At 40.1% G+C, this 26,998-nt stretch overlaps 1 protein-coding gene across 2 annotated transcripts in view; it reads left to right on the forward strand.

Annotated features, from left to right (window-relative positions):
• The first annotated feature begins 4,088 nt into the window (after positions 1 to 4,088).
• LOC106081309 (probable multidrug resistance-associated protein lethal(2)03659) overlaps positions 4,089 to 26,998 on the forward strand; it is an 88,926-nt gene continuing 66,016 nt past the window's right edge. For both annotated transcript variants that reach the window (XM_013243191.2, XM_013243201.2), the window contains exons 1-2: positions 4,089 to 4,265; positions 12,634 to 12,808. In XM_013243191.2, the coding sequence (XP_013098645.2) occupies positions 12,732 to 12,808 (77 nt within the window). In that variant the 5' untranslated portion in view covers positions 4,089 to 4,265; positions 12,634 to 12,731. The remainder of the gene's footprint in view (positions 4,266 to 12,633; positions 12,809 to 26,998) is intronic.

Raw genomic sequence — 26,998 nt, forward strand, 5'->3', positions numbered from 1 at the left:
CCGTCTGTCGAAATCAAGATAGCGGTCGAACGGGTAAAGCTAGCCACTTGAAATTTTGCACAGATCCTTAATATTCATGTAGGCTGCTGGGGATTGCATATGGGCCATATCGGTTCAGAAGTATCCAAACAATTTTTTTTTTTACAACATTTTAATATACCTTCTTCTAAAGACAAAATTAAATTATCATGAATTTTTTAAGGATTAAATTGCAGCGAAAAACTTTAAAGACAACGTAACATCGAGATTATTTTGTAAAGCCAAAATTTCAATAAAATTTTTTATGCCCGCTCAAGGCATTTTGCGACACCACATTTTGCCTAAACATTTTTATAGTCTTTCATTATGCTTATTTATCCCAAATAACATTTTCCTAAAATTTATCTTAAGACAAATTTCAATGAATAGTTTTAAAGAAAACATTTTAACCCATTACGCCTGATTCCGTTGTTCGAATTTAGCGAAATTTTATATATTTTCGTGATTTTTCCAACATCTTTCGACTCGAGATCATATTCAAAGCTTTCTATTCAAAGAATAGCATAGCAAAGAACTTATAAAAGTTTGAGCAAGTGTGTGTTATTATTCAAAATACTTTGACTTGTTAGTGGATCGCGATTTCTGTTACGCCATGTAACTTCATCAGCACCTTTGTCAAATTGATTAAGGTGCTCAAGATACCCAAAGACTATTGAGTATGGTGTAGAGCACGATTTTGTTTTGAAACGGGGCTCAGTAAGTCCTCTAACTCTCCTTAGTGCAGCAAGAGAGAAGAAAGCCTTCCTTTTCACTATTTCGATACAAACTAATCATCAATGCTATGATTTGGCTGAAATTTTGCATGTAAAATTCTGTGATGACTTCCAACAACTGCGCCTAGTACGGTTCTAATCGGTGTATAACCAGATATAGCTCCCATATAAATCGATCTCCCGATTTAACTTTTTGAGCCCCTGGAAGCCTCAAGTTGTCCGATTTGGCTGAAATTTTGCATGCGTTGTTCTGTTACGACTTCCAATAACTGTGCCAAATGCGATTCAAATCAGTCTATACCCTGATATTGCTCCCATGTAAACCGGTCTCTCGATCATCCTTGCTCGGTTCCTAAAAGCTTTAATTTTTGCTGGTTTTACAGAAGTTTGGTATGTAGAATAAAATTATGCCCTTCAACTTAATTTATTGCGTATAAATTTTTAAGCAGAATCCATTGTGGTGGGTTCCCAAGATTCGGGCCGGCCAAACTTAGCGCACTTTTACTTGTTTTTAGTTTATTAAGTTTTTTTATTTTTATTCAACAATATTTAGCAATTAGTAAGGATGGATGACTTTATTAATCCCTACATAATATTATAACAAAGCGTATTTGTATGTAAAGGTCAGAGAGAGAGAGAGTGGACCTAGACCAACAGTATAGCAATTGTGGTCATAGTTCTAACTATAGTTGGGACTTTTCATTGGACTGTCATATAGTTTGCAAAGTTAAAGCAGATTCTATAGCACGTTCACGCTGCTCATTAAATCTGAATTTATGACTCACGTCACCTTATTTTATAATGGCAGAACAGATGATTGAGCCATTAAAATATGAACCTAATTCTCGCATACGTAATTAACTTATTACGATCGAGTTTATCATTTTTTGGATGATGGCATACATGAGAGATTAATTCCATTCGAATAGAAATGTGCGCAGCAATATCATTCAACCAATTTTGGTCTATTTGCGTTGATTAGTTTTTTGTATGGCAGTTTCTATATACAGCAACCAGTTTATAAACTAAAGGACTTGATTATCACGTCTTTTTCTTGAGTCTCATATTGTCCGAATAGGATGACATTTTCGTGCCGAATAGCTTTAGGTTCCTTGCAAATTCTACTGGAGGATATCCAATAGTCGAATGTCAGTTGCAATCAAGTTTTAACATGTAAGAAAAGTCAAAACTCGGTCGGAGTTATTAAACAGCTTATTAAGTAGACGATATATATGGTATCTATGTCTAAATCTGGTTAAATTGTTATCTGCATGCCTATTGAGATATTAATTTTTGTAAAACTCGGAGCAAAGTCGTGGCTACTATAGCCAGAGATGGGCATATTGGATGAATGACATAGCTATACATGAGCTATAGCTAAATCTGAACCGATAAAATCGGTAACTCCCATATACATGAGAGCTATATCTAAATCTGAACCTCGCTTCAAATTTTGTGAGAATCGGTGAACAAATTACAAAATTATTGTTGAATTAGTCAAACTTCGACGAACATATGTATGGTAGCTATATCCAAATCTGAACCAGTTTTCATAAAATTCAACGAGTCATAAAAGAATAAAAGAAAAGAATATCGATAAAATTGGGTTGATCAAAAGCTTGTATCTAATACAAATATAGCTGTCCCAAAAATTGCTTTGCTTTGCGTAGAAAATTCATGAAAAGTCATTGTGTAATATTTCAGTCCATTCAGATAAGAATTGCGCCTTGTAGGGACTCAAGAAGCAAAATCGGGAGATCGGTTTATATGGGAGTTGTATCAAGCTATAGATATCGATTTAGACCACAGTGAACACGTATGCTGAATGTCATGGGAGAAGTCGTTGTAGAAAGTTTCTGCCAAATCTGATGAGAATTGCGCCCTCTAGAGGCTCAAGAAGTCAAGATACCAGATAGGTTTATATGACAGCTATACCAGGTTATAAATCGATTGAACCATACTTAGCACACGTATTGGAAGTGATACCAAAACACTACGTGCAAAATTTCATTCCAATCGGATAAGAATTGCGGCCTCAAGTGGCTCAAGAAGTCAAGATCCAAGATCGGTTTATATGACAGCTATACCAGGTTATGAACCATTTTGAACCATACTTGGCACAGTTGTTGAAAGTCATTACAGAACACCTCGTACAAAATTTCAAACAAATCGGATAAGAATTGCGCCTTCTAAAAACTGTGGAAGTCAAGACCCATGTTTATATAGCTGCCATATAAACCGGATAATAATTGCGACCTCTAGATGCTCAAGAAGTCAAGATCCCAGATCGGTTCATATGGCAGCTATATCAGGTTATGGACCATTTAAAACCATATTTGGCACAGTTGTTTAAATTCACAACAAAACAATTCTTCCAAAAGTTCAGCCAAATCGAACAACAATTGCGCACTCTAATGGCTCAAGAAGTCAAGATTCAAGATTGGCTTATATGGCAGCTATACCAGGTTATGGACCTATTTGAACCATACTTAACATAGTCGTTGGAAGTCATGACAAAACACCTCATGCAAAATTTCAGTCAAATCGGATAAGAATTGCACCCTATAGAGGCTGAAGAAATCAAGACTCAAGATCGGTTTATATGACAGCTATATCAGGTTATGGAGCGATTTGAATCACACTTAACACAGTTGTTGGAAATCATAACAAAACACCTCATGCCAAATCGGATAAGAATTGCTCCCTTTAGTGACTCAAGATCCAAAATCGGTTTATAGGGCAGCTATATCAAAACATGGACCGATATGGCCCATTTACAATATTAACCGTCCTAAACGTATAAGAAGTATTTGTGCAAAAATTTCAAGCGACTTCAAAAGTTTGCGTGCTTTCGACATACAGACGGACGGACGGACATGGCTAAATCGACTTAAAATAACATGACGACCAAGAATATATATTTACTTTATGGGGTCTCAGAGGAATATTTCGAGGAGTTACAAACAGACTGTCGAAATTAGTATATCTTCATCCCATGGAGGAGGGTATAAAGCCAAAAATTTTACGGCTGTTGACACACTTTTGACGCTCGATGTACATATTTCTTCAACACTTTCCGGGGACTTTCTTTTTGGCGCACTTTGGCAACACTTATGTCTGGGCGTCCGTCACTTAGTGAGCGTATATCGGCAAAAGTAATTTTTTGCTTGGTTAATGTCTAAATAAAACATATTGAAAAATACAATCTCCGCATGGGCAGAGCTATCAAAGCAACGAGTTTTTTTGTTTTTTTTTTTTTGCAGAGGGAGAAATTACTCTCAGCAATTCACAGAGGCAGCCAGCCAGGCAAGCAACCATCCATTTAGCCGGTTGTTTAGTTAGTTTAACGCTCTGTTTGTATTCGAACGTACGTCTTATCGGATAGTACGCACCCATGTCAAACACAGGGTGTCTCTCATAAACGAGGCGCGTAATCTTAAGTCTGTTCGTTCGTCTGTCGCCTATACCACTTGGCTCGGTCGTTGTCGGCCGGCCGGTTGATCGTTGTCTGCAGTAAGTTGTGGAAATTTTCAAATAAAAATAAAAAAAAGAAAAAATAAGTAAAACAACAAAAAAACACACCCAATGAAATCCAAGTCCAGAATGCCAGCCAGGAGTCATTTTCCTTGATACAAGTGGACAACTGTTCTTGTTGTAGTTGTTGTTAGTGCATGCAGCCACACACCGATCAATTTGAAACGGTTCATATTGGCGATATTATTATTAATTCAATTGTTATGGCATTTACGGTTCGAATAATTTTGTGCAAGAATAAACGCCACTTGAATTTCAAGCATCGAAACAAATCATATATGGCCCAGCAATGGAGCTGGCAAACGATCCCATCGGTCGGATTGGATGGTATAGCTGCTTAAAAATTCTTTGGAATTTCGTAAATTTGAGAAGAAACATTTTCGTTACACACTGACGCGCAATCGATTAAAGCGGGTTCAACAACAACAACAAAAAAACTTCAATAATTTATTCTAGTGCGAATATCGATAGAAGATAGCTACGTCAACACTATACAGAATGTCTGGCTAAGGCAACAAACATAGGGGAGATATTAATAAAGAAAAAATCTTGTGGATAAAAACAAAGTGCTAAACAAACATTCCCAGCAGCGGCGTCTTTGGAAGCTTTGGATTACCACGAGCTGGTCGATCTTCTTGTTTGGTGGTCTTTGCTTCGCTCAAGTTTTTTCCTGCTGTGTTTTTTTTTTTTGTTTTGGCAAATTGAATAATTTGTTGCCATTTGTGTAAAATAAAGCTCTCATCAATGAGAATTTATTGTCACATAAAATATTCGAATGGCAAACCGGCAATTAGCTAGTTTGGAATGCAACATGACTAGGCTGTTTTTTGAAGCCATCTCTATACAGGGTGACGAGGCTAAAAGTTATCTTAATGTACTTATTTAAATATTTGAATACATAAGCAATTGAGTTAATGTGGCCAGGATGATTTCAATCAGAATTCGCTACCAAATCAACTACCAAAGCACTTATTGTGTGTGTTGAGAGGGAGGAAAAACAATAATTAACATTGGTCAAAAATATCCCATTGTGGCTATTTCCAAAGCTAATAAATAACATTCAAATTGTTATCAATGGCTACCTACATATAATATTTTTACTGAACTTAAAGGGTTTACTACAAACGATCGTCTAAGGTCATTTATCAGAAGAATTTTGATTGCGGGCCGTCGCTAGAAACATATCCACAAGTTCCAATTTCCCTTGAGCTAGGTTAGCTTTCAACCATTTCGTATTCCCTACATTTCTTGTAAGGTTAGGTTGAATGGGTCGCCCATCATAGGTGAGTTCACTCGGTGACCTATTGTAATACCCTAGAAAGAAAGGGAAGGAGAAGAAGTGAGACCTCAGACCATATCCAGAGGTTATATACGAATAAAAGAACCTCCGTCGGAACTAGGGTGTGACTCGAATAATCGCCATTCGATTATTCATGACTTTTCAAATAATCGAACAATCAACAAGTAAAAAGGCGTTTAGCTCGGCCGGGCCGAACTTTGGATACCCACCACTTCGGGTATATATGTAAATCACCTTTCGTCATAATCCGTTGAAAAATGCATAATTTATGCCCCCATAGCAGCTTTATCAAAATATGGTCCTATTGGACCAAATTCGACACGGATATTGAGAGGTCTAATAAGTACAAGTCATTGTTCAATTTTGTAGAACAAAATATTGGTCTTTTTGGTAGCCATATCCAAATATAGCCCGATCTGAACCATATACGACACGGATGCCGAAAAGCCTAACATAAGTCACTGTGTCAAATTTCAGTGAAATCGGATTATGAATGTTCCTTTTATGGGGCCAAGACTTTAAACCGAGAGATCGGTCTATATGGCAGCATTATCCAAATCTAGACCTATCTGAGCCAAATTGAAGAGGGATGTCTAAGGGCCTAACACAAATCACTGTCGCAAATTTCGGCGACATCGGACAATAAATGCGCTTTTTATGCTCCCAAAACCAAGCCAAAAATAAGGCACCTATATCTAAATCTGAACCGATCTGTGCCAAATTGCAGAAAGTTATCGAAGAACCTAAGGCAACTCACTGTCCCAAATTTCGGTGAAAGCGGGCAATAAATGCGTCTTTTATGGGCCCAAAACCTTAAAGCGAGAGATCGGTCTATATGGCAACTATATCCAAATTTGGACCGATCTGGATTAAATTGAGGGAGAAAGTCGGAAGGCCTAACACAACTCGCTGTCCCAACTTTTGGCGAAATCGGACAATAAATGCGCCTTTTATGGGCCGAAGACCTCAAATCGAGAGATCGGTCTATATGGCAGCTATATCCAAATCTTTACCGATCTGGGCCAAATTGAAGAAGGATGTCGAAAGGCCTAACACAACTCACTGTCCCAAGTTTTGGCAAAATCGGATAATAAATATGGCTTTTATGGACCTAAGACCCTAAATCGGCGGATCGGTCTATATGGAGGCTATATCAAGATATAGTCCTATATAGCCCATTTTCGAACTTAACCTGCTTATGTGCAAAGTTTCTGCTCAATATCTTTATTGTATCTATCCTCTAACTTTGATCCATCTGTGTAATACAATTTTCCAGATGGCATTACTAGGGTTCCGTCAGTCCAAGATTGCGCCGCTGGCTGCAGTGCCTAGCACTTGACCTTAAGTGTCGTTTTAGGTATCCGATCGGAAACCTCTTCCCTTCCTTCCAGAAATCCTCTTCCCTTCCTTCCAGGAAACCTCTTCCCTTCCTTCCAGGAAATCTCTTCCCTTCCTTCCAGCAAACCTCTTCCTCTTTCCTTCCTTTCCTATCATCGTCTTGATTATACCGCGATGGTATGACCTGCTCCGATCCTCAATCCATTCTCCCATCTCGCTAAGTCTCATAGCAGCAGGGCTGCCACGCACTTAATCGGTATTTCAATAGGTCGGATATCTAGAATAGTCTCCAGTGCCCTAGTAGGCGTGGTCCTCTCGCTCCGCCTATGCCAAGACAACATGTTCCAACATGTTCTCTGAACCTATTGTATGGTCCTTTGTTACACTTCTTCTTCATAGCAGTTCACCAAACAACTGAGGCGTAAGTAAGTATTGCTCTTATCAAACACTTGTGTAGAGCCAGTGGACTATCCTCGGATTCAGGCCCCATTCGTACGCTCCTGAATGTGACACTTCCAATTAAGTTTCCTATTCAAAATCACTCCTAAGTATTGACCTCGTCAGATATCGAAATCGTTTTATTGAGGAAACCACCTTCATCTTCTTCCTAAACAGGCATATTTCAGTGTTCTCTGGGTTAACATTGAGACCTCTGAGTCTAGCCCAGTCATATGCCACATGTATGATCCTTTTGGCCCTTCTGCATAGCTGGTTCGGATCCTTATTCCTAAGAAGTAATAGGTTATTTATGGCGGTCACTCAAAGGATTGGCGATAAAATGCCCCCTGTGGCCTGCCTTGTGCCCCTTTCTCCCTAATATTTATGTCATGTGAACCACAATTTATCCATCTATTCCTAAACATGTGGTTTTTCCAATCTCTAAGGACCCGATACTGGTCTAAGGATTGGATCAATAGTAATTGATGTCAAATCAAATCGCCAATGTATATGTCTTGGCATCGAAGGATTCTTCCATTTTATGCACAACCTCGTGCAGGGCAGGTTGAGGGATAAGATCTCAAAAAAATATCCCGTTTTGTTTTATTAGACATACTAAACGATTTATCGGTTAATCGATTATTCTTCAACCTCTTCCGGTCTTGGTCGGTTAATCATTGAGCTTGAATTTTGAAATAACCGATTAATCGAATAATTCAAATATTTGTACACTCTAGTCTGAACCATCTTGTTGCGTTCACAAATCTCAGGAGGCATCCCAGAGGTATGTTTGCGAGATTACCCAGATCGCAGAAGAACCACCACCCCCAAAAAAGGAGAGCCTGCGTCCATGCAGACCCGGATTTGGGCAGAGCAAGTGCTCGATAGTCTCCTCCTCATCCTAATCAAGACAACTCCTGGAGAAGTCATTGTGGGGTATTCCCATGCGACCTATGGCATAGTGCCCGGTTATGACCCCTTCAATGTGTTCAGTGACTTCTTCGTCTCCTCCTGCCGATGACAGGACAGAGCGCATAAGCGGTCCGACAACTATCCTCTGTGTCCCATCTCGCCACCGACGCCGCTCTGGCCATCTCCTCTACTATATTCAGTAGTTCGACAAATGGATCGTAGGCAAGACTGGTGACTAATTCGCACGACTCATTCCCCGGAATCCTTTCGTGTCCGGGCACCCACATTAGAGTCACATCGTGGACTCGGAGTCTATTCTAGGACTCTAGGGAGGACCCAAGGCCTTGACTGCCGCCATACTGTCCACATAATGCCTGAGTTTTGAGGGCGGTAGATCCCTTGCCAGAAGTTCTCTTGCGGCTACTGTAATAGCACAGACCTCTGCCTGAAAGACCGTACACTCGTCCGGTAGTCTCAGAGACATACCGATGTTGAGTGCGTTCGAATAGACCTCCAATCCAGTCCCTGACTCCATTTTGGAGCCACTAGTGAAGATCGAAGTCTCACCTCCTTCAAACACAGCATTCGCCCTCCATTCATCCCTCCCATGAAAACGAATCTTGAATGTGGTAATCCCAATCAGAACCGGTGCCGGATAGTCGGCGATACTCCTCATTCCACACTTCGCATCAACAGCATCCAGAATGGAATTACGGGCACATGTTCTCTTTAAATATGCCAAACTCGTCCCCAATGGGCTGCATGTCCAGCATCGCCTCCAGACCTGCCTGCGGTGTGGATCTCAGTGACCCTGTGACCTCGATACATTCCAATCTCTGGACCTTCTCCAAACTTCCTCGCACGAGTCCTCTTATCCACGGCCCTCCAGTGCCCCATAGGTCAAAACTGTTCTCACAATGGCTGTATGCATCCAGTGAATCATCTTACGGTTACCTCCACTTCCTACCGAACATCCTCCTGTAAGAATAAAAAGCGCACAGTGCCTCACGGCTCCTTTCCTCCGTATTCCTCCTCCAGGATAGCTTCGAATCGAGGACTATGCCTTGGTACTTCGCCTCCTTCGACAGCTACAGGGGACTTCAGTCCAAGGACGGAAGTCTGAACTCTAGCATCTTGTATCTGCGAGTGAAGAGCATAAACTCCGTCATCCTTGGGTTGGTTTTCAACCAATTTCTGGCAGCCCATCGCGACAACCTCTTCAATGACCCTTCCATGATCTCTCTACCAGCAACATGACGTCGTCCGCATAAGCGATAAACTTCCTGTCATCTTCGCCGAGATCCAACAGGATTTCACTCATCGCTAGGCTCTACAGAATCGGCAAGAACATCCCACACTGGGGCGTTCCTCTTGATCCAGGATAGTATACTTATATTACAAATTCTGTTTATATAGACTTCAGCAAATCTTTCACTTCGCCTTAATGCCAAATCAATATATAGTGTAGCGATACTGTTCGATATCCACTGGAAACTTTTAGACAGTGTCTTTTGAATATTTGCATCATGTCTCTCTTTGAAGCGATTCTTAGGCTATACACTTTATAATTGCTAAATCAACAACACTTGAAATCAGCTGTATGAGTATGTGTTCGTTTGTCACACCTACACGTTTTCGACACGTTCACATCCATGTTTGTTTAAACAAACGGTCATTTACCTTTACTCACTGATATTTGTTGGGTTGTGATGACGTTATTTTTGTCTTGCCTACTTTGTTAGAAAGAGCCTCTCTCGGTAGTTCTATACCCACCATAATAGGTATACAAAATTTGATTGTCATGACAATTTAAATCGATCCGTCTGTCCTTCGTGGTCGTCTGTCTGTCTGCAAGTACACTTGTGAGTAAAGTAAACCGCTGTAAATTTTGCACAAACCTTTTTATTGTTGCAATTTGGTTTGTTGTTGTTGTATCAGTTTGTTATGTTCTATCTTTCGTCTGCTTAATTCTGTTGAGTGTCAAGACCCAGGAACTCTGCGACTAAGATGGGGTGCGTCCACAGGGATTTGGGTCTGAGTCGAGAGGGTCTGGGCGGGCAGTTAAACAGGTGACGTATATCGTGCGGTCCCTGGTTACAATCGAGACATATATCTTGCACGTCGGCATCAATCCTTGCTCTGGAGGAGTTGAGACGGCTGCATCTGCCGGAACGTAATTGAGCCAGAACTACTCTGGTTTGAAGGTGGAGATCAATTTCTTCAGGTGCAATGAGAGGCGGTCGTTCTCCAAGGACTACATTCACCCGGTAGCTCACGCTCTAGATCTTGTAGATTTACCTTTAGTCTTCTGGGCGGTGGAAATATATCCACAAGATGATTATTTGGATGGTTTCTGCAATAGCAGCCCAAAAGATATTGCTTAGACAGCATGTAGTTATGTCTTCGCACTGGTAGGATCTTTGTCTCCTGATGGAGGTGGTCCACATGAGAACTGAGAAGACAGCCCGTCGCAGTTCGGAGGTCGGCATTCTGACAGATCTGAATATTATTCCACTGCGTGTCACAAAGTTGACGAGACCACACTGCAGCTGCATAACTTACCACAGACCGGCCAATTGCTTTGTACGTGGTCAACAAGGTTTCTTTGTCTGCACCCCAAGTGCTGCCAGCAAGTGACTTAAGGACTTTGTTTCTACTTTTGACTTTATCGCAAATTTCTGGGACATGTGGGGAGAATGTCTAAGTGCTGTCAAATGTGACGCCAAGTATTTTGGGACACTTGATGGTCGGAATCATTTCTCCATCGACCATCACAGTCAGCTCTGTATTCACTACACGCGTATTTGTAGTGAAAAAAGTAGCTGAAGATTTGGTGGCAGATATCTTCAGATTTCTTGCAGCGAAATATGAGGCAAGCTCGTTGAGGCAGACGTTCAACCTATCGCAGATGTCAACAGAGGGTGGGGCCTTATGCCATGGTTGTGCAATCGTCCGCATATGATACGATCTCTATGACGTCTGGAGGTGGTGGAATGGAGGATAGGTAGAGGTTGAACAGTGCCGGAGATATCATCCCACCTTGGGGAACTCCTTGTTTCACTCGACGGTGCTTCGACTTCTTATCCCTAAATTCCACAAATGACTGGCGACAAAACAGATAATTCGCGACTTAACGTGAGTTGATGGCATGCAAAGCTGTTGTTGTGCAATGCAGTCTTCGAAATCCATGTTGATGCTCGGCGAATGAAAATTCTCCCACGAGGCTCAGGACGAGTAATGACTCAAGTAGGTTTAGATTGTGAATAGGCTAAATCGGCCCATGTATACTTATAGCCTCGGAGATCTATTTTTAACGTGATCTTCAAATTTGTCTTGTTGAATCCCTAAAAGGGGTTATTCTTATCCAACTTGGTTGAAATGTTGCACCATGACTTTTGTTATGATTTTCAAACTTCTTTTCCTCCTCAAAGGGGTTACACCCTACAGCACACCGTTTGGACTCGGATATACAAATTTCGACGTCACTGAACGGTGCCTCTTTGTAGAAAAGTTTAACATGGCTGAAGACCTCACAAATATCGCCAGCGGAATGCCACCACTTGAAGTTCTCGCCAGGATTCGATGTATTTATGCATAATTTGGGGCAAATTGCTGTAGTCGTTCGGAAGATAAACGAAAGATGGACGTCCAATGCAAGATTAAGAAAGGATGTTAAAGCTACCAGGAATACTTTATAGGGTCTCAGATCCATTTCTCGATGTATTACGGAAGGACAAACTTAGTATGCCCCAAAATTTGGCAGAACCACCATTCTACAAGCAAGCTGTGCAATTGAAACTTCAAGTACGACGAATACACATGCTAGGGGTGAATATTAATCGTCCGAGACTTATGTTGAATCAAAGCACTATTTTGTTGCACGTAGTGTTTTTTCTAAAGAAGGCTAGACAGCGTAAGTTCTAAATTGCAGCAAATGTTGACATACGCCTTCCTCTGCGCCAACGTGCTGCTTAGATCAAATTACGGCTGTGAAATTATATTTAACCTTGTTAGGCACATTATGTCCAGGACGAAAAAACCAAATATCCACTAATAAAAAATTTCCAATTCATACAAAGTATCTCTCAAATTAAAACTCTTGGTATGCGTGTATCAAATATCACACTTTAGCGGTTTTACTATGAACACTCATCCATTGCGGTCTGTCAATGATTGTTGATGTGGGCGTAAGATCACTGTGACCACTTTTTCTATTTTATTAGTTTTTTTTTTTCTAAATGAATAAGTGTGTGGCTTATCACTTTATAGACAATGTAATTAATATTTGCCAATTGACATTAGATACATTATAAACAAAGCAAACCAACTACAATAGATGCAAATGTATTTCTATTTCAGTAAAATTCCAATAAATGTTTTGTGGCGGTACCGGTCTTGTGCTAAACGGCGGAAATAATTGAACTCGATAAACGAACGATTCGCAAAAGTCAGTCACCATGCAATCCTTTAAAGCAGACGAACTACCGGAAAATCCCCGGGAATCATCAAATCCGCTATCATCATTGATGTTCTGGTAAGTACCTTTTCTTATTTTGCTTAAAGAACGGAAAGTTAAAAAAAAGTTTACAGCATTTTTTTATACCCTCCACCATAGAATGGGGGTATACTAATTTCGTCATTCTGTTTGTAACTCCTCGAAATATTCCTCTGAGACCCCATAAAGTATATATATTCTTGATCGTCATGACAGTTTAAGTCGATCTAGCCATGTCCGTCCGTCCATCCGTCTGTCTATCGAAAGCACGCTAACTTTCGAAGGAGTAAAGCTAGCCGCTTGAAATTTTGCATGAAAACTTCTTATTAGTGTAGTTCGGTTGGGATTGCAAATGGGCCGTATCGGTCCATGTTTTGATATAGCTGTCATATAAACCGATCTTGGATCTTGACTTCTTGAGTCACCAGAGGGCGCAATTCTCACCCGATTTGGCTGAAACTTAGCATGAGGTGTTTTGTTATGACTTCCAACAGATGTGCCAAATATGGTTTTAATCGGTCCGTAACCTGATATAGCTGCCATCTTCTTGAGCCACTAGAGAGCGCAATTTGCATCAGATTTGCCTGAAATGTTGCAAAAAGTGTTTTGTTATGACTTCCTACAGTTGTGCCAAATATGGTTTTAATTGGTTCATAACCTGATATAGATGCCATATAAACCAATCTGACATCTTGACTTCTTGAGTCTCTAGAGGGCGCAATTACTATCCGATTTGGCTGAAATTTTGCCAGAAGTGTTTTGTTATGACTTCCAACAGTTGTGCCAAATATGGTTTTAATTGGTTCATGCCCTGATATAGCTGCCATATAAACCGATCTGGGATCTTGAATTCTTAAGCCTTTAGATTTGGCTGAAATTTTGCCGGAAGTGTTTTGTTATGACTTCGAACAGTTTTTAAACGCCTCGATCTTCAGAGCTCCTTCTCAAATCTCTGACACCAAGTTTCGAGATGTATTTCACCACTTTATCTTTCCATCGGAGATTTTCTCGTCCACTTTTGCTTTTATCACAGTCTTCGCTTGGAAATAAGTCTGCAACTTTTTATCTGATATGGACCCACGGTACTTTCCTGAAAGCTTATGTCCTCCTCTACAAATGTCTAGAACTTTTGGAGACGCTAAGATCAACAGATAAAAAGTTTTAGACTAGTGCGTCGCCAAGCCAAGGTTCATACAACGGAGATACTCTTCACCAGTGCAAACTACTTCGTCTGCATTCGGAACATTTGTATACCCTATCTTTCGATGCTTTCAAAGGCTGCAATTGCCCATGATATCGATGTCGTCGGCATAGGTGACACATGTGCATCTCGTACAATCTTTTTCAGCTGGATATTAAAAATATCACACGATAGGCTGTCTCCCTATTTGGAACCTCGATTTTTATTGAATGGTCGCAGAAGACTCAATACAGGCAAAGAAGAAGAAGAGGAAAATCTAAGCGATGAGGTTCAGGATTGGAGGGTCTCCATGAATCACTCCTTCTCTGACCATCGCGACATTAGGTTTAGGATAGCAAATCCAACGCCGAATTCGATAAGCTTCCGCAAAAAGTTGAAAACCAACTGGGATCCTGGCGAGAACATAAAAATTTCCAACGCTGGTTATCCCCTCCTAATGCTGGCGACATTTGTGAAATACTGTACCATTTGGTATGGCAGCCATGTAAAAACTTTTCCTCGAAGAGGTGTCGTTCGGACTCCACTATAAAAAGGAGGCCCTTTATCATTGAACTTAAACTTGAGTTGTACAGCACCCATTGATATGTGAGAAGTTTGCCGCTGTTTCTTAATGGAATGTTCATGGGCAAATTTGCATTTGCAATCAGAAGAAGACTTGGGCATGAAAATTTAGATTGTCCAAGCATAAAAGACATTAAAGACAATGTCAACAGAATTACGACTGCAATAGTGGGGTCTTTTCAAGAAAGTTGTCCTCTTCGAGGAGGGAAATCAGCCCAAGAAAAACGCTGAATGAACGAGGAGATTCGCCATATTGGGAAAGAGGTCCGCAGACTATACAACAGAGCACATCGTAAAAAAGCGGAGGTTTGCTGGGATGTATACCACACACGGCTCAAGGAATACAATAAGATGACCAGAGCGGCAAAACATGCCTCCTGGAAGCTTTTCTGCGAACAGGTCGATAGCGTTCATGACGCCGATAAAATAAAAAAAGATTTCTTTTAAAAACCCATGTCCAAACTGAAACTATAGTAGACTACATAGGATTGAGAGCAGATCCAACGGGGGACTTGTTGAGGCTTTTGATAAAAGCGCATTTTCGCCAGAATACGGAATAATGCGGTTGATCGAAGGCTGACCATTACAGAATTTATGGCAAAGGAAGCCTTCAGGAGCTTCAAACCATTTAAGTCACCCGTACCTGATGGAATATTTAAGCAGGAGGTCTATCTGGCCACTATTTTCACAGCCTGCCTAGGACTTACACATACTCCGAAAGCCTGGCGGAGGCAATGGTGGTTCGAATAATCGACTTTGAAGTTGAATACTCCAAAAAAGTCGAAAAATGTCAAAAAAGTAAAAAAAATCGAAAAATCAAAAAATGTCGAGAAGTCGAAATAGATTTAGTTTAAGGTAGATTTTTGCCGCCGACAGCTCTGACTATTTTGAGCTAAAGTTGCAATAGATCCAAAAGGAAAAAATAGTTCACAGGAAAAAATACCAAAAATAACTCGAAGTGGAGAGTGTTACAAGAAAAAAAAACAATATCAAAATGAACCGATCGAGACAATATGGGTATCAAATTAAAGGTATTGGAGAGTAGAATACGAATATGACAATAAAATCTGGGTTGAAGTATCCTGGTAGTCGCTCCAACCCCAAATCTCCTCCAAACAGATATATTGGTCATACATATCAATATGGGGCTCAAATGGTATTGGGGAGTAGATTTCGAATATAGCATAAAAAATTAAATCCTTGTAATAGGGCGTCGCTCCACCTCCAAAAACCCCAAAAGGACATATTAGCATATCATGGCTATATGGGATTCAAATAAAAGTTATTCGAAATCTATTGAATATGGCATTAACATTTGTGTACGCATATATAGGTGGCACTTTACCTCCCAAACGATCCAATTTTGAGGCCAAATGTTTGGAGGTCCCAAAGCACCCTCCAAACTGTAGATATTTACCGATAATGCCAATATAGGGCTCAAATTAAAGATATTTGTCTGAATCAACGTTCAACATTTTAGCCCAATCGCATTGTAATTGCGCCCACTAGAGGCTCAAGAAGTCAGATAGAGAGATCGGTTTATATGGGAGCTATATCAGGTTATGGACTGATTTGGTCCATTAATAATCCCATGTGACCTAAACTCAATAATTAGAAGGTTAGGTTAGGTTAAAGTGGCAGTCTGCCATTAAACTTACTTTGACGTTTTCATCCATTGTGATACCACAGGAACAGAAGAACCATTCGTTGAACCATCCAGATCGCCTTAAAAAGCCCAATAACTTGCGAATGTTTCCATCCGCTAAATCAGACAGGTTCTCAAAGAAATGAGAATCTAAAGTGGAACTCCTTCTAACTGCTAGTGTGGGACCCACACACAGAAGGTGTTCTATAGTCGCATCTTCTTCGATGTCCTCACAGCTTCTGCAAAAGTCGTTGCTGGCAACCTTCAGTCTGTCAGCATGTTTTCCGATTAGACAGTGACCTGTTGTGATGGACACAAGGACTGAGACGTCTGTCCTAGCTAATGACAGCAAAGCAGTAGACCTCTTAAAGTTTAGATTAGGCCACATTGGGATTTAATAGCTGCCTAGCTGAGAAGATATTTATGCCAAATGTCATAATGACATTATGTCTTAGCTATTCCACTACATCCTTAATTGCAAGGATCTCTGCTTTATACACACTGCAGTGGTCGGGTAACCAACTGGTCGTCTAGTTTGGAACCATCCGTATAGAAGTCTACGTAACTTCTATTACAAGGGATATCGTAGTTCCAAACAGTTCTATCAGGAATAGTGGTACAGTACATTTTATCAAAAAGCGGCTCAGGTAAGATGTAATCCACACTGCCTGGAACATCGGATATTGTATCAAGGATAACACAGTGTCCGTAAAAGCCACATGACCAAAGCTCCCTTAACCTCACGGCAGTGATCGCTGCAATTTGTCTAGCCACAATGTCCAGAGGCATAAGATGTAGCATTAAATTCAGTGTATCAGCTGGTGTCTTCCTCAGTGCGGCTGTGATGCACAAACAAGCCATCCTTTGAATCCGGTTAAGTATTTGAAGCGCCGTCCACCAACACCATATAGCATTATAGGTCGACAACTACAGTATATACTCAATGTATGACAAGCGGTCAAAATCCCCAACTTTTGCCAATGGCTCTCTTGCTGGGGTATAGGGCAAGAGTTGCCTTTCTTGCCCTTTCCAAAATGTTGGATTTGAAGTTAAATTTCCTGTCCAGCAAAACACCCAGGTTTTTTGCGTTTTCAGTAAATGGAACATTCTCTCCACCTAAGGAGACAGGTTCCACTGTCTCCAACTTGTATCTCCTGCTGAAAAGAACTACTTCTGTCTTGCACGGATTTATACCCAGACCACTTTCGGTAGCCCACTTTGCTGTTGCATGTAGACCTTCCTGAAGTATATCTCTTAGAGTGCTGGGAAACTTTCCCCTTACCGCAATTGCCACGTCATCAGCATACGCGACCACTTTTACGCCATTTTCTTCCAGAGACATTAATGTATCGTTAATGGCTATATTTCAAAGTAGAGGACACAGTACACCTCCTTGAGGTGTTCCTCTGCTGACCCGTCTTCTTAGATTCACAAATCCCAAGCCTGCCGTAATGCATCTTTTAGTAAGTAACTTATTAATAAACTTTCTTCCGATAGAGTTGATGCCTAGAAACTCCAACTCCTTCATGATTGACGTCGGTTTTACATTATTGAAAGCACCATCAATGTCAAGAAATGTTACCATTGTTTATTCCTTGACAGCGATAGAACCCTCTATGTAGCCTACTAGGTCTTGAAGGGCTGTTTCAGTGGATTTGCCTTTACTATATGCATGCTGCTGCCGCGATCCAGCAGCATCTCGAGTGATCTTTACCCTAAGATATGTTTCTATCAATCTCTCAAGAGTCTTCAGCATAAAGGATGACAGACTAATAGGATGAAAATCTTTCGCCTTCGTGTGGTAGGGTTTTCCTGCCACACGAAGGTATATATGACATATGACACAGGTATATATGACATTCTGATACAAGCGGAGTATATCTCCCTAAGCCAGGGAACCAGTCTAGCAGACACAGCTTGTAATTCAACCGGTGATACATCACCAGGGCCTGGCGACTTAAAGGAGTCGAAACTTCTTGTCGCCTAAAGGCTCAGACACAATTTCCCTAATAACCTCCGACGAATGCATGTCAGTGACAACCTCTTCTGGCGCCACGTTGTCCGTTGGAGAATTTCCCGAGAAATGTGTATCAATGAGTAATTCTAGTGTTTCCTCACTAGACATTTCCATACATTCTCTGACTTCTGAATATACCCCACCGTAATAGGTCTCGGTGGAGGCCACCGTAGCGCAGAGGTTAGCATGTCCGCATATGACGCTGAACGCCTGGGTTCGAATCATGGCGAGACCATCAGAAAAAATTTTCAACGGTGGTTTTTTCATCCTAATGCTGGCAACCTTTGTGAAGTACTATGCCATGTAAAACTTCTCTCCAAAGAGGTGTCGCACTGCGGCACGCCGTTTGGACTCGGCTATAAAAAGGAGGCCCGTTATCATTGACCTTAAACTTGAATCGGACTGTACTCATTGATATGTGAGAAGTTTGCCCCTGTTCCTTTGTGGAATGTTCATAGGCAAAATTTGCAATTTGCTATAGGTCTCGAGGACTGAATCTTTCTTAGCCTAGAGGTCTGAGATATATCCTCCACCATGGCGGTCGCTGTTTGGCCCTTGTCTTGGCACTAGGGCATGCTAACACAAGGGAGTCATTCAGGGCCTTCGTGATCCGTTTGACCACTATGTCTATATTCTCCGTAGTTTCCACTTCCTTTTCTAGTCTAGAAGGGAGAAACGCGCAGAATTTGTGACGAAATTTATCCCAATCCGCCTTTCTTCTGTTTAGCCGAGGGATTTTCCCCAAGGCTGAAACTAATATAACAATGATCATAGGAGCTGTGGTCATCCAACACTTCCCAGTCGCATATTTTTCACCTATATCTTCCAATACAAAGGTAATATCTAGTACCTACTTCCTGTTCCTGGTAATAAAGCTCGGTTTATCCCCTTTATTACAAATCGCCAGATTGCAACTTATAATATATTCAATAAGCAGCTCACCCCTTTCGTTGACATCCGAACTTCCCCACATCTGGTGATGTACATTAGCATCACATCCTAAAATGAGGCTTTTCTTCCCTACAGAAGCGGCTTCAACCAGCGACTTAAGGTCTGAAGGCGGCATCTCTGAATCGTGTGCCATACAGAGATGGTCCGTAAGACGATTTTTTAGGTTTCCGACTGTCAAAAAGTTGTAAAAGTCGAAAACGTCGTATACTTGTATAAAACGTAGAAAAAGTCGCAAACGTCATAAACCTTAATAACTCAGTGTAAAAGTTTGATTTTTAACAAATATTATTGTCACTTATTTGTTGTATATAGAAGAGTTTATATGTAAAAAAATTTCGCAATAAAAGAAATATTAAGTTTTTTTTTTTTAATTTTTGCATTTACATTTTTCACACAATAAATTGGAAATATACGCAAATTTCAAGTCAATTTATAAAGTAACGTTTAAGGATTTTTTTGTGAAGCACAAAATCAATAAATTATTAGTTTTCATCAATTATATTTAGAAATTGCAATTATTTTGTATCCTTTTGCAAAATTATTTGCTTCTCCCGTTTTAATTTGCTTTTTGAAAGCTGTTGTAAACGACATATGTTAAAAATGCATGACATCTGAGGAAGTGTCAAGTGAAACGGTACATGGAGTGTTAGTACTTATGCCAAAATTTTTAGTTAATCAGATCAAAAATTCGACAAATTTTCGTTCGAATTTTTTTTTCTGTCAGAAACCTAGTTTTTTGGCTAGGTTTACGACGTTTTCGACGTATGTAATATACGTCGGAAATGTATGTCATATACGTCACTGTTTCTGACAGGCCATCTCTGGTGCAATATATAGGGAAGCCAGCCAGTAATGAGAATTGTTTATTTCAAGGCTGACTACTACTTAATTTTCAGTACTTACAGCGACGGAAGAAGAAAAACATTTAGAGTGTTCTTTATATAGTAAAAGAAGACACAGCGGAGCGGACCCGGTTCAGCTAGTCTTATATATGTATAAAAATCAATTTGTGTTTGTTTGTATGTTTGTGTGTTCCTCATAGACTCAGAAACGGCTGAACCGATTTTCTTGAAATTTTCGCAGAAACGCCAGATTTCGGAGATGGGTGGTGCGATTTAGGCGAAATTTTGTGCGCTTTCATATAGTACCCTAAAAATAAAAATTTGGTATCCAAATTTCGGATGGGGTACCTAGGGAGGCCGCCCCACCCTTAAACCTACCAAACATATATTTAGATCAATCACGACAATATGTGACTCAAATGAAACGTTTTTAGGATAAGAAAACGTATCTGATATCAAATTTTCGGACCAAGTGCTAGGGGGACCACTCCAACCCCGAAAGCACCCCTAAATCGGACATATTTGCCGACCATGGCAATATGGGACTCAAATAAAAGGTATTTGCGAGTAGAATACGAATCTTATATCCAAATATGGGACCACGTTTCTTGGGGGCCGTCTCCCCCCAAAGGGGACAAATTTATGACCATAGCAATATGGGGCTCAAATGAAAGGTCTTTGGGAGTAAAGCACGAATTTGATATCAATATTCGGGAAAAGTGTCTATGGGGCCAACCCACCCCCACAACACCACCCAAATAGGAAGTATTTGCTGACTATTGCAATATGAGGCTCAAATAAGAGGGTTTTTAGAGAATAACACGAATCCGATATATATTTTCTAGGCCAACTCACTAAGTGACCGCCCATCCCCCAAAACACCTACCACGTCGGTCATGTTTGCCGAATATGGAAATATGGGGCTCAAATTAAAGGTATTTGGGAGAGGACCACGTATCTGATATCAACATTAGGGACCAACTGTCTAGGGGACGTCCCACCACCATAGCAACCCCCAAATAAGACGTATTTACTCACCAAGACAATTTAGGTCTTAAAGAGAGTGGAACTAAATATTTATAGTTTTTAGGGCCAATACCCCAAACCGAACATATTTGCTGGCTTTTGCAATAAGGAGTTTAAATGAGATTATAAAACGAATTTTATATCCAATTTTGAGGCCAATGGTAATATGGGGTTCATATAGATGATATATAGATATATGAGAATAGAGCACGTTGCTGATATATTTTCAGGGTTTTGTGTTTGGGGGATCACCCCAATCCCCAAAACACCCCTAAATCGGGCATATTTACCGACCATGACAATGTGGGACTTAAATGAAAGGTATTGGGGGGTAGAGCAAGAATTGATACCCACTTTCGGGACCTATTATCTGGGGGTTTTCCCCTTTCCCAAAATACCCCACAAACAGCAATTTTTTACTGACCATCGTAATATGGGGCTCAAATAAAGGTATTTGGGAGTAGAATACGAATTTTATATCCAGGACCATGTTTTTAGGGCATCACCCTTCCCCAAAACACCCCACAAAGGGTAAAAATATTTCGACCATGCCAATATGTGGGTCAAATGAAAGGTATTTGAGATTAGAAAACGAATTTGATAACCATGTGTTTGGGGGACCCCTCATTGTGTAAACTCCCCCAAACCAATGGCAATATGGGGCTTAGATAAATAGTATTTGAAAGAAGAGCACGCTGATATTTTTCATGGCCAAGTGTCTGGGGGACCACCTCTCCCCCGAAAACACCCCTAAATCAGATATCATGAGAATATCGGGCTGAAATGAATTATTTTTAGAATGGAGTACACATTACATCCAAACTTAAATTCGTGGACCAATGAAGATCATATGGTATTCAGATAAAGGCACTTATATTGTTAAACTGTTAGTCAAGCGACATACTATTTTGTAGTATGGTATTTCGCTAAAAGCTCTTTGATTGTCGAAAATAAATATTCCAAGGAAAATTTTGTTCCATATAAACTAAAAGCAGACACGGCAGAGCGGACCCGATTCAGCTAGTAATTTATAAAAACGAAGTAGTCATACTTTACCGTTATATATCATCTAAATTCTAGGTTATTTTCTAAATTAATAGTCTCCTTGAGATATAAACATTTTCTTTGACACTTTAATATGGTTTTTACCAAATTAATCATTGGTTAAAACGAGGCGTGTATCATTATCGTTGCTAATCTTCGCAAAACCTCTATACTTTATGATTTTAAACATGCACCATATTACGATCCAACCTAATATAAGGATACCCACCATGTACATACAAACGATCACTCCCTTTCAATATTCAAATTAGTTTTTGAGAAAGTTTTTACTTAATCTCCTTTGGGTAAAAACAAATTTCATCGCTGACTGTGATGCATGGTTTCTGCCGTATTGGAATGAATTAATGATTGAAGTAGGGATTTAAATGTAAATATTCGAAGCGATTTCCAGTTGCAACAGCATCCCTCCTTCGTATACACTACAGCACCCCGGATACTTTTTTTGATATAGTAAACTTGGCGATGTGTCTGTCACAAGAAGTGTTACAACTTTAAACTGTAAGCGCCGTTGATGGACGATGTAATTCAATTTTCCATATCGAATGAATTGAAAATCAGTGCTTGCTCGTTCAATGTTGTTGGTGTTGGTGGAGAAAGTGTTGAAGAACCACGCTTTTGGGGTAAATGTATCATCAGTCAGTTTGCGTTCCCTTGTCACAAGCACAGCACTACAATTTGTATTCTTTAGGCATTTAGTGCTTTTCGGAATTGCATTTGTGGCATTTAGTGGCGTTTTTATGCTCGCTGATATCGCAAATGCATTTGTTTGGGAAATCGCATTAAATGCAATTGACAGAATTTAATGCAGAAACCTGAAACCAACTCCACATTAAATGGAAAGTTTAGAAAAATAGGCGCAATTATTTGTGGTAAATATCACGCATATGTTCATTAAATGACACTAAAAACAAATAGCACTTAGAAATTTATCCATTAAAAGTGTTGTACAATAAAAATAAATTTTTGGCTTTTGGTGAAACAGTTATGAATAACCCGTCAATCATATTCTTCAAAGGAGGTTATCATCTTCGCTTGATTTTACTGTAACACAGTAATGGGAAAAAACACACATGCTATTGCATCTTATTGTATTGGTACACAAGAACATTATCCAACCCACCAGGCCGCGTCGTCAAGACATCTTAAAGAAGAAGGTACATGACCATGTCAATTGTTGAAGACATATAGCCTACAGCCCATACAAATCATTGATGACATTTTCATATAGTAGTCGCGAAACTACAATATTCCAAAATATTCTGCAAGTTTGTCTTCAATGACAATATAGAGGAAAGGATCCACAAATCTGACACTGAAGAATTAATTTATTATTAAATTAATTAAATTGGTTTAAAGATATTAAATAATTTTCGCTCTCCTTTTGTTTTGGGGAATTTTGTTTATGGCTGGTGTTAGTTTTTTCCAAAACGCCTCGAATTTTAGGGCTTGTAAAAGGTTAAACCTTTATGAGCATATACCATCTCGTAATATAAAAAGTATACATACTTACCAAAAATTTTTATGATTTTAGGTTAGGTTAGGTTGAAAAAAGTGTGCGGACATTAATTCGCCCCATGCCACCATGGACATTCACCTAAGCCAGTAATCGGATTGTTGTGCGCTATAAATACTGAAAAGGCAACCTCGAAAAAGAACTTTTTAAGTCAGGTATTCCGTGCTACTTACAAAATCCCAAATTGTTTTCCATTCCACGGACACTGTGTTATCCTTGATACAATAACCGATGTTCCAGGCACCCTACCTGAGCCGCTTTTTGATAAAAAGTACGATACAACTATTCCTGATAGAACCGATTGGAACTACGATATCCCTGGTAACGGAAGTTACATAGACAGATGGTTCCAAACTAAACCACCAGGTGGCCTTTGGGGTGTTCTCTAAAGATGTAGAACTGGTTATATCGAAAAAGTTACCCGACCACTACAGTATATATCAAGCGGAGATCCTTGCAATTAAGCAAGTGTTGGAATGGCTAAGATATAATGTCATTACGACGATTGGCAGAAATATCTTCTCAGACAGCCAGGCAGCCCTTAAATCCCTGGAGAACGTATTTCTAAACACAAAAAACGTCCTTGACTGTAGCAGATCTCTCAACGAGATGGCTGAACAGTTCAAAATTCACCTGTTGTGGGTGCCGGGCCACAGAGATTTCCCAGGAAAATGTAAAGCGGACGAGCCTGCAAGACTAAGAACTACCCTACACATTCCAGGGATACTGGAATCTGTGGGTATGCCTCTAGCGACGTGTAGGCTAAGTTTTCAGGACCAGGCCCGAAGGACAACGAATGATAGATGGTCACAAAGAGACACAAACAGACGTCTCAGTCAAAGTGTCCGTCATGACAGGTCACTGTCTAATCGGAAAATATGCTGACAGACTGAAGGTTGCCAGCAACGACTTTTGCAGAAGCTGTAACGACATCGAAGAAGAAGAGACTATAGAACACCTTCTGTGTGTGTGTCCCGCACTAGCAGTCAGAAGGAGTTCTACTTTAGGTTCTCATTTCTTTCTGAGAACCTGTCTGATTTAGCGGATGTGAACATTCACAAGTTATTAGGCTTTTTAAACCGATCTGGATGGTTCAACGGTAGGAACTAGAAGGCATCTTCCTTCTTCTGTTCCTGTGGTATCACAGTGGACGAAAACGTCTAAGTGAGTCTGATGGCAGACTGCCACTTAAACGTAACCTTTCCATACCACGCCCCTAAGTTGGTTCATGTCTGGTGTTGTGTCCCCACCTAAGTGATGGTATCTATTAGACGCGAAAGCCGGGCAATGACAAAAAATGCTCAAACGTCTCATCATCTTCCCCGCATGCCCTTCATATGCAATCACTTGCCGTACCGATTTTAATTAAGTGAGCTCATAGTTCTATGAGTTCCATTATGATACCAATAGCTATATTGGCCTCCTTCTTACTTCCTTTCAGTAATAGCCTCGTCTTCTCACGATCTGGCCAGTTGTTGAAAGTCATAACAAACCACCTCATGCAAAATTTCAGGCAAATCGGATAATAATTGCGTCCTCTAGAGGCTCAAGAAGTCAAGACCCCAAATCGGTTTATATGGCAGCTATATCAAAACGTGGACCGATATAGCCATTTACAATCCCAACCGACCTACACTTATAAAAAGTATTTGTGCAAATTTCAAGCGGCTAGCTTTACTCTTTCGAAAGTTAGCGAGCTTTCGACAGACAGGCGGACGGACGGACATGGCTAGTTCGGCTTAAAATGTCATGATCAAGAATATATATATTTACTTTATGTGGTCTTAGACGAATATTTCGAGGAGTTACAAAGAGAATGACGAAATTAGTATACCCCCATCCTATGGTGGAGGGTATAAAAATGTTTTACATTGCAGCAAAATTGATAATGCTTGTTCTTAAAGAGAAAGAGGGTTATGACGATCACAGATGCATTTAGTTTGACCGGCCTGAATAGATCGCTTTTACTGATTTTTTTCCAGAAATTTAGACGAAAATAGAAAAATTGCTACATAGGATTAAAATTGCGCCACCCAGGTGTTCGAGAAGGCAAATCGGGGATCGGCTTGTATGTGATCTATATCCGGTTTTGCACCGGCTAGACAAACAACGGATCAATTTGGCCCATTTACAATACAAACTGACTTGCTCTAATAAAAAGTATTTGTGCGAAACACTCTTTCGACTCTCTGGATATCTAGATCGATATATTAATCGATTAACTCCTTCGTTAGCGTCTTGCTGAACTCATTGTAAGTTTTTGACCATCGATTTGATGAGTCATCCACCGTATGGACCTGACTTGGACCCGAATGACGTCTTTTTATTCCCGTACGTAAAAAACAAAATGAGAAATCAACGTTTTTTCGACACCTGAAGAAGCGGTTGATGCGTTCAGAATGCATATTGGGGTGATACCTCAATCAGAGTGGCAAATGTGCTTCGACAATTGGTTCAATCGTATGCAAAAGTGTATAGATCTTAATAGGGAATATTTTGATATTTGGAAAAACAATAAATCGATTTGGGATGATTAATATTTGTTTTTGTGTCCTCTAATCTTCTTTTATATAAAAATCAATTTGTGTTTGTTTGTTTGCGTGTTCCTTATAGACTCCGATGAAGAAACCGATGATCCGATTTTCTTGTAATTTTCACTGATGGTGCATAATGATACCGTGAAAATAGGGTACTACATTTTTTGATTTGGTATCCAAACTTCGGATGGGGTCCCAAGGGGTGGGGCGTCCCACCCCAAAACCTACTAAATATATAGATGGGACTCAAATGAAAGTTATTTAAGACTAGAAAACGTATCTGATATCGAATTGTCGGACCATCCCAACCCCCAAAAACACCCCTAAATCGGACATATTTACCGACCATGGCAATATGGGACTCAAATGAAAGGTATTTGCGAGTAGAATATGAATCTGATATCCAAATTTGGGACAAAGTTTCGGGGGGTCCACTCCTTCCCCAAAACACCCCCAAACAGGACTTATTTACTGACCATGGCAAAATGGGGATTAAATAAAAGTTATTTGAGTGTAGAATACAAATCTGATATCCAGATGTGGGACCAAGTGTTTGAGGGCCGCCCCGAGAACATCCCCTAAAGAAGACAAATGTACTACCATAGCAATATGGGAAGTAAAGCACGAATCTGATATCAATCTTCGGGAAAAGTGTCTATGAGGCCACCCCACACCTATAACACCATCCAAATAGGAAGTATTTGCTGACCATTTCAATATGAGACTCAAATAAGAGGAATTTTAGAGTAGAATACGAATATGATATATATTTTTAAGGCCAAGCCACTGAGTGGTCGTCCCATTCTCCAAAACACCCACCAAACCCGTAATTTTTGCCGACTATGGAAAAATGGAGCTCAAATGAAATGTA

Source organism: Stomoxys calcitrans, chromosome 2 (genome assembly GCF_963082655.1).
Source record: "Stomoxys calcitrans chromosome 2, idStoCalc2.1, whole genome shotgun sequence".
Taxonomy (NCBI): domain Eukaryota; kingdom Metazoa; phylum Arthropoda; class Insecta; order Diptera; family Muscidae; genus Stomoxys; species Stomoxys calcitrans.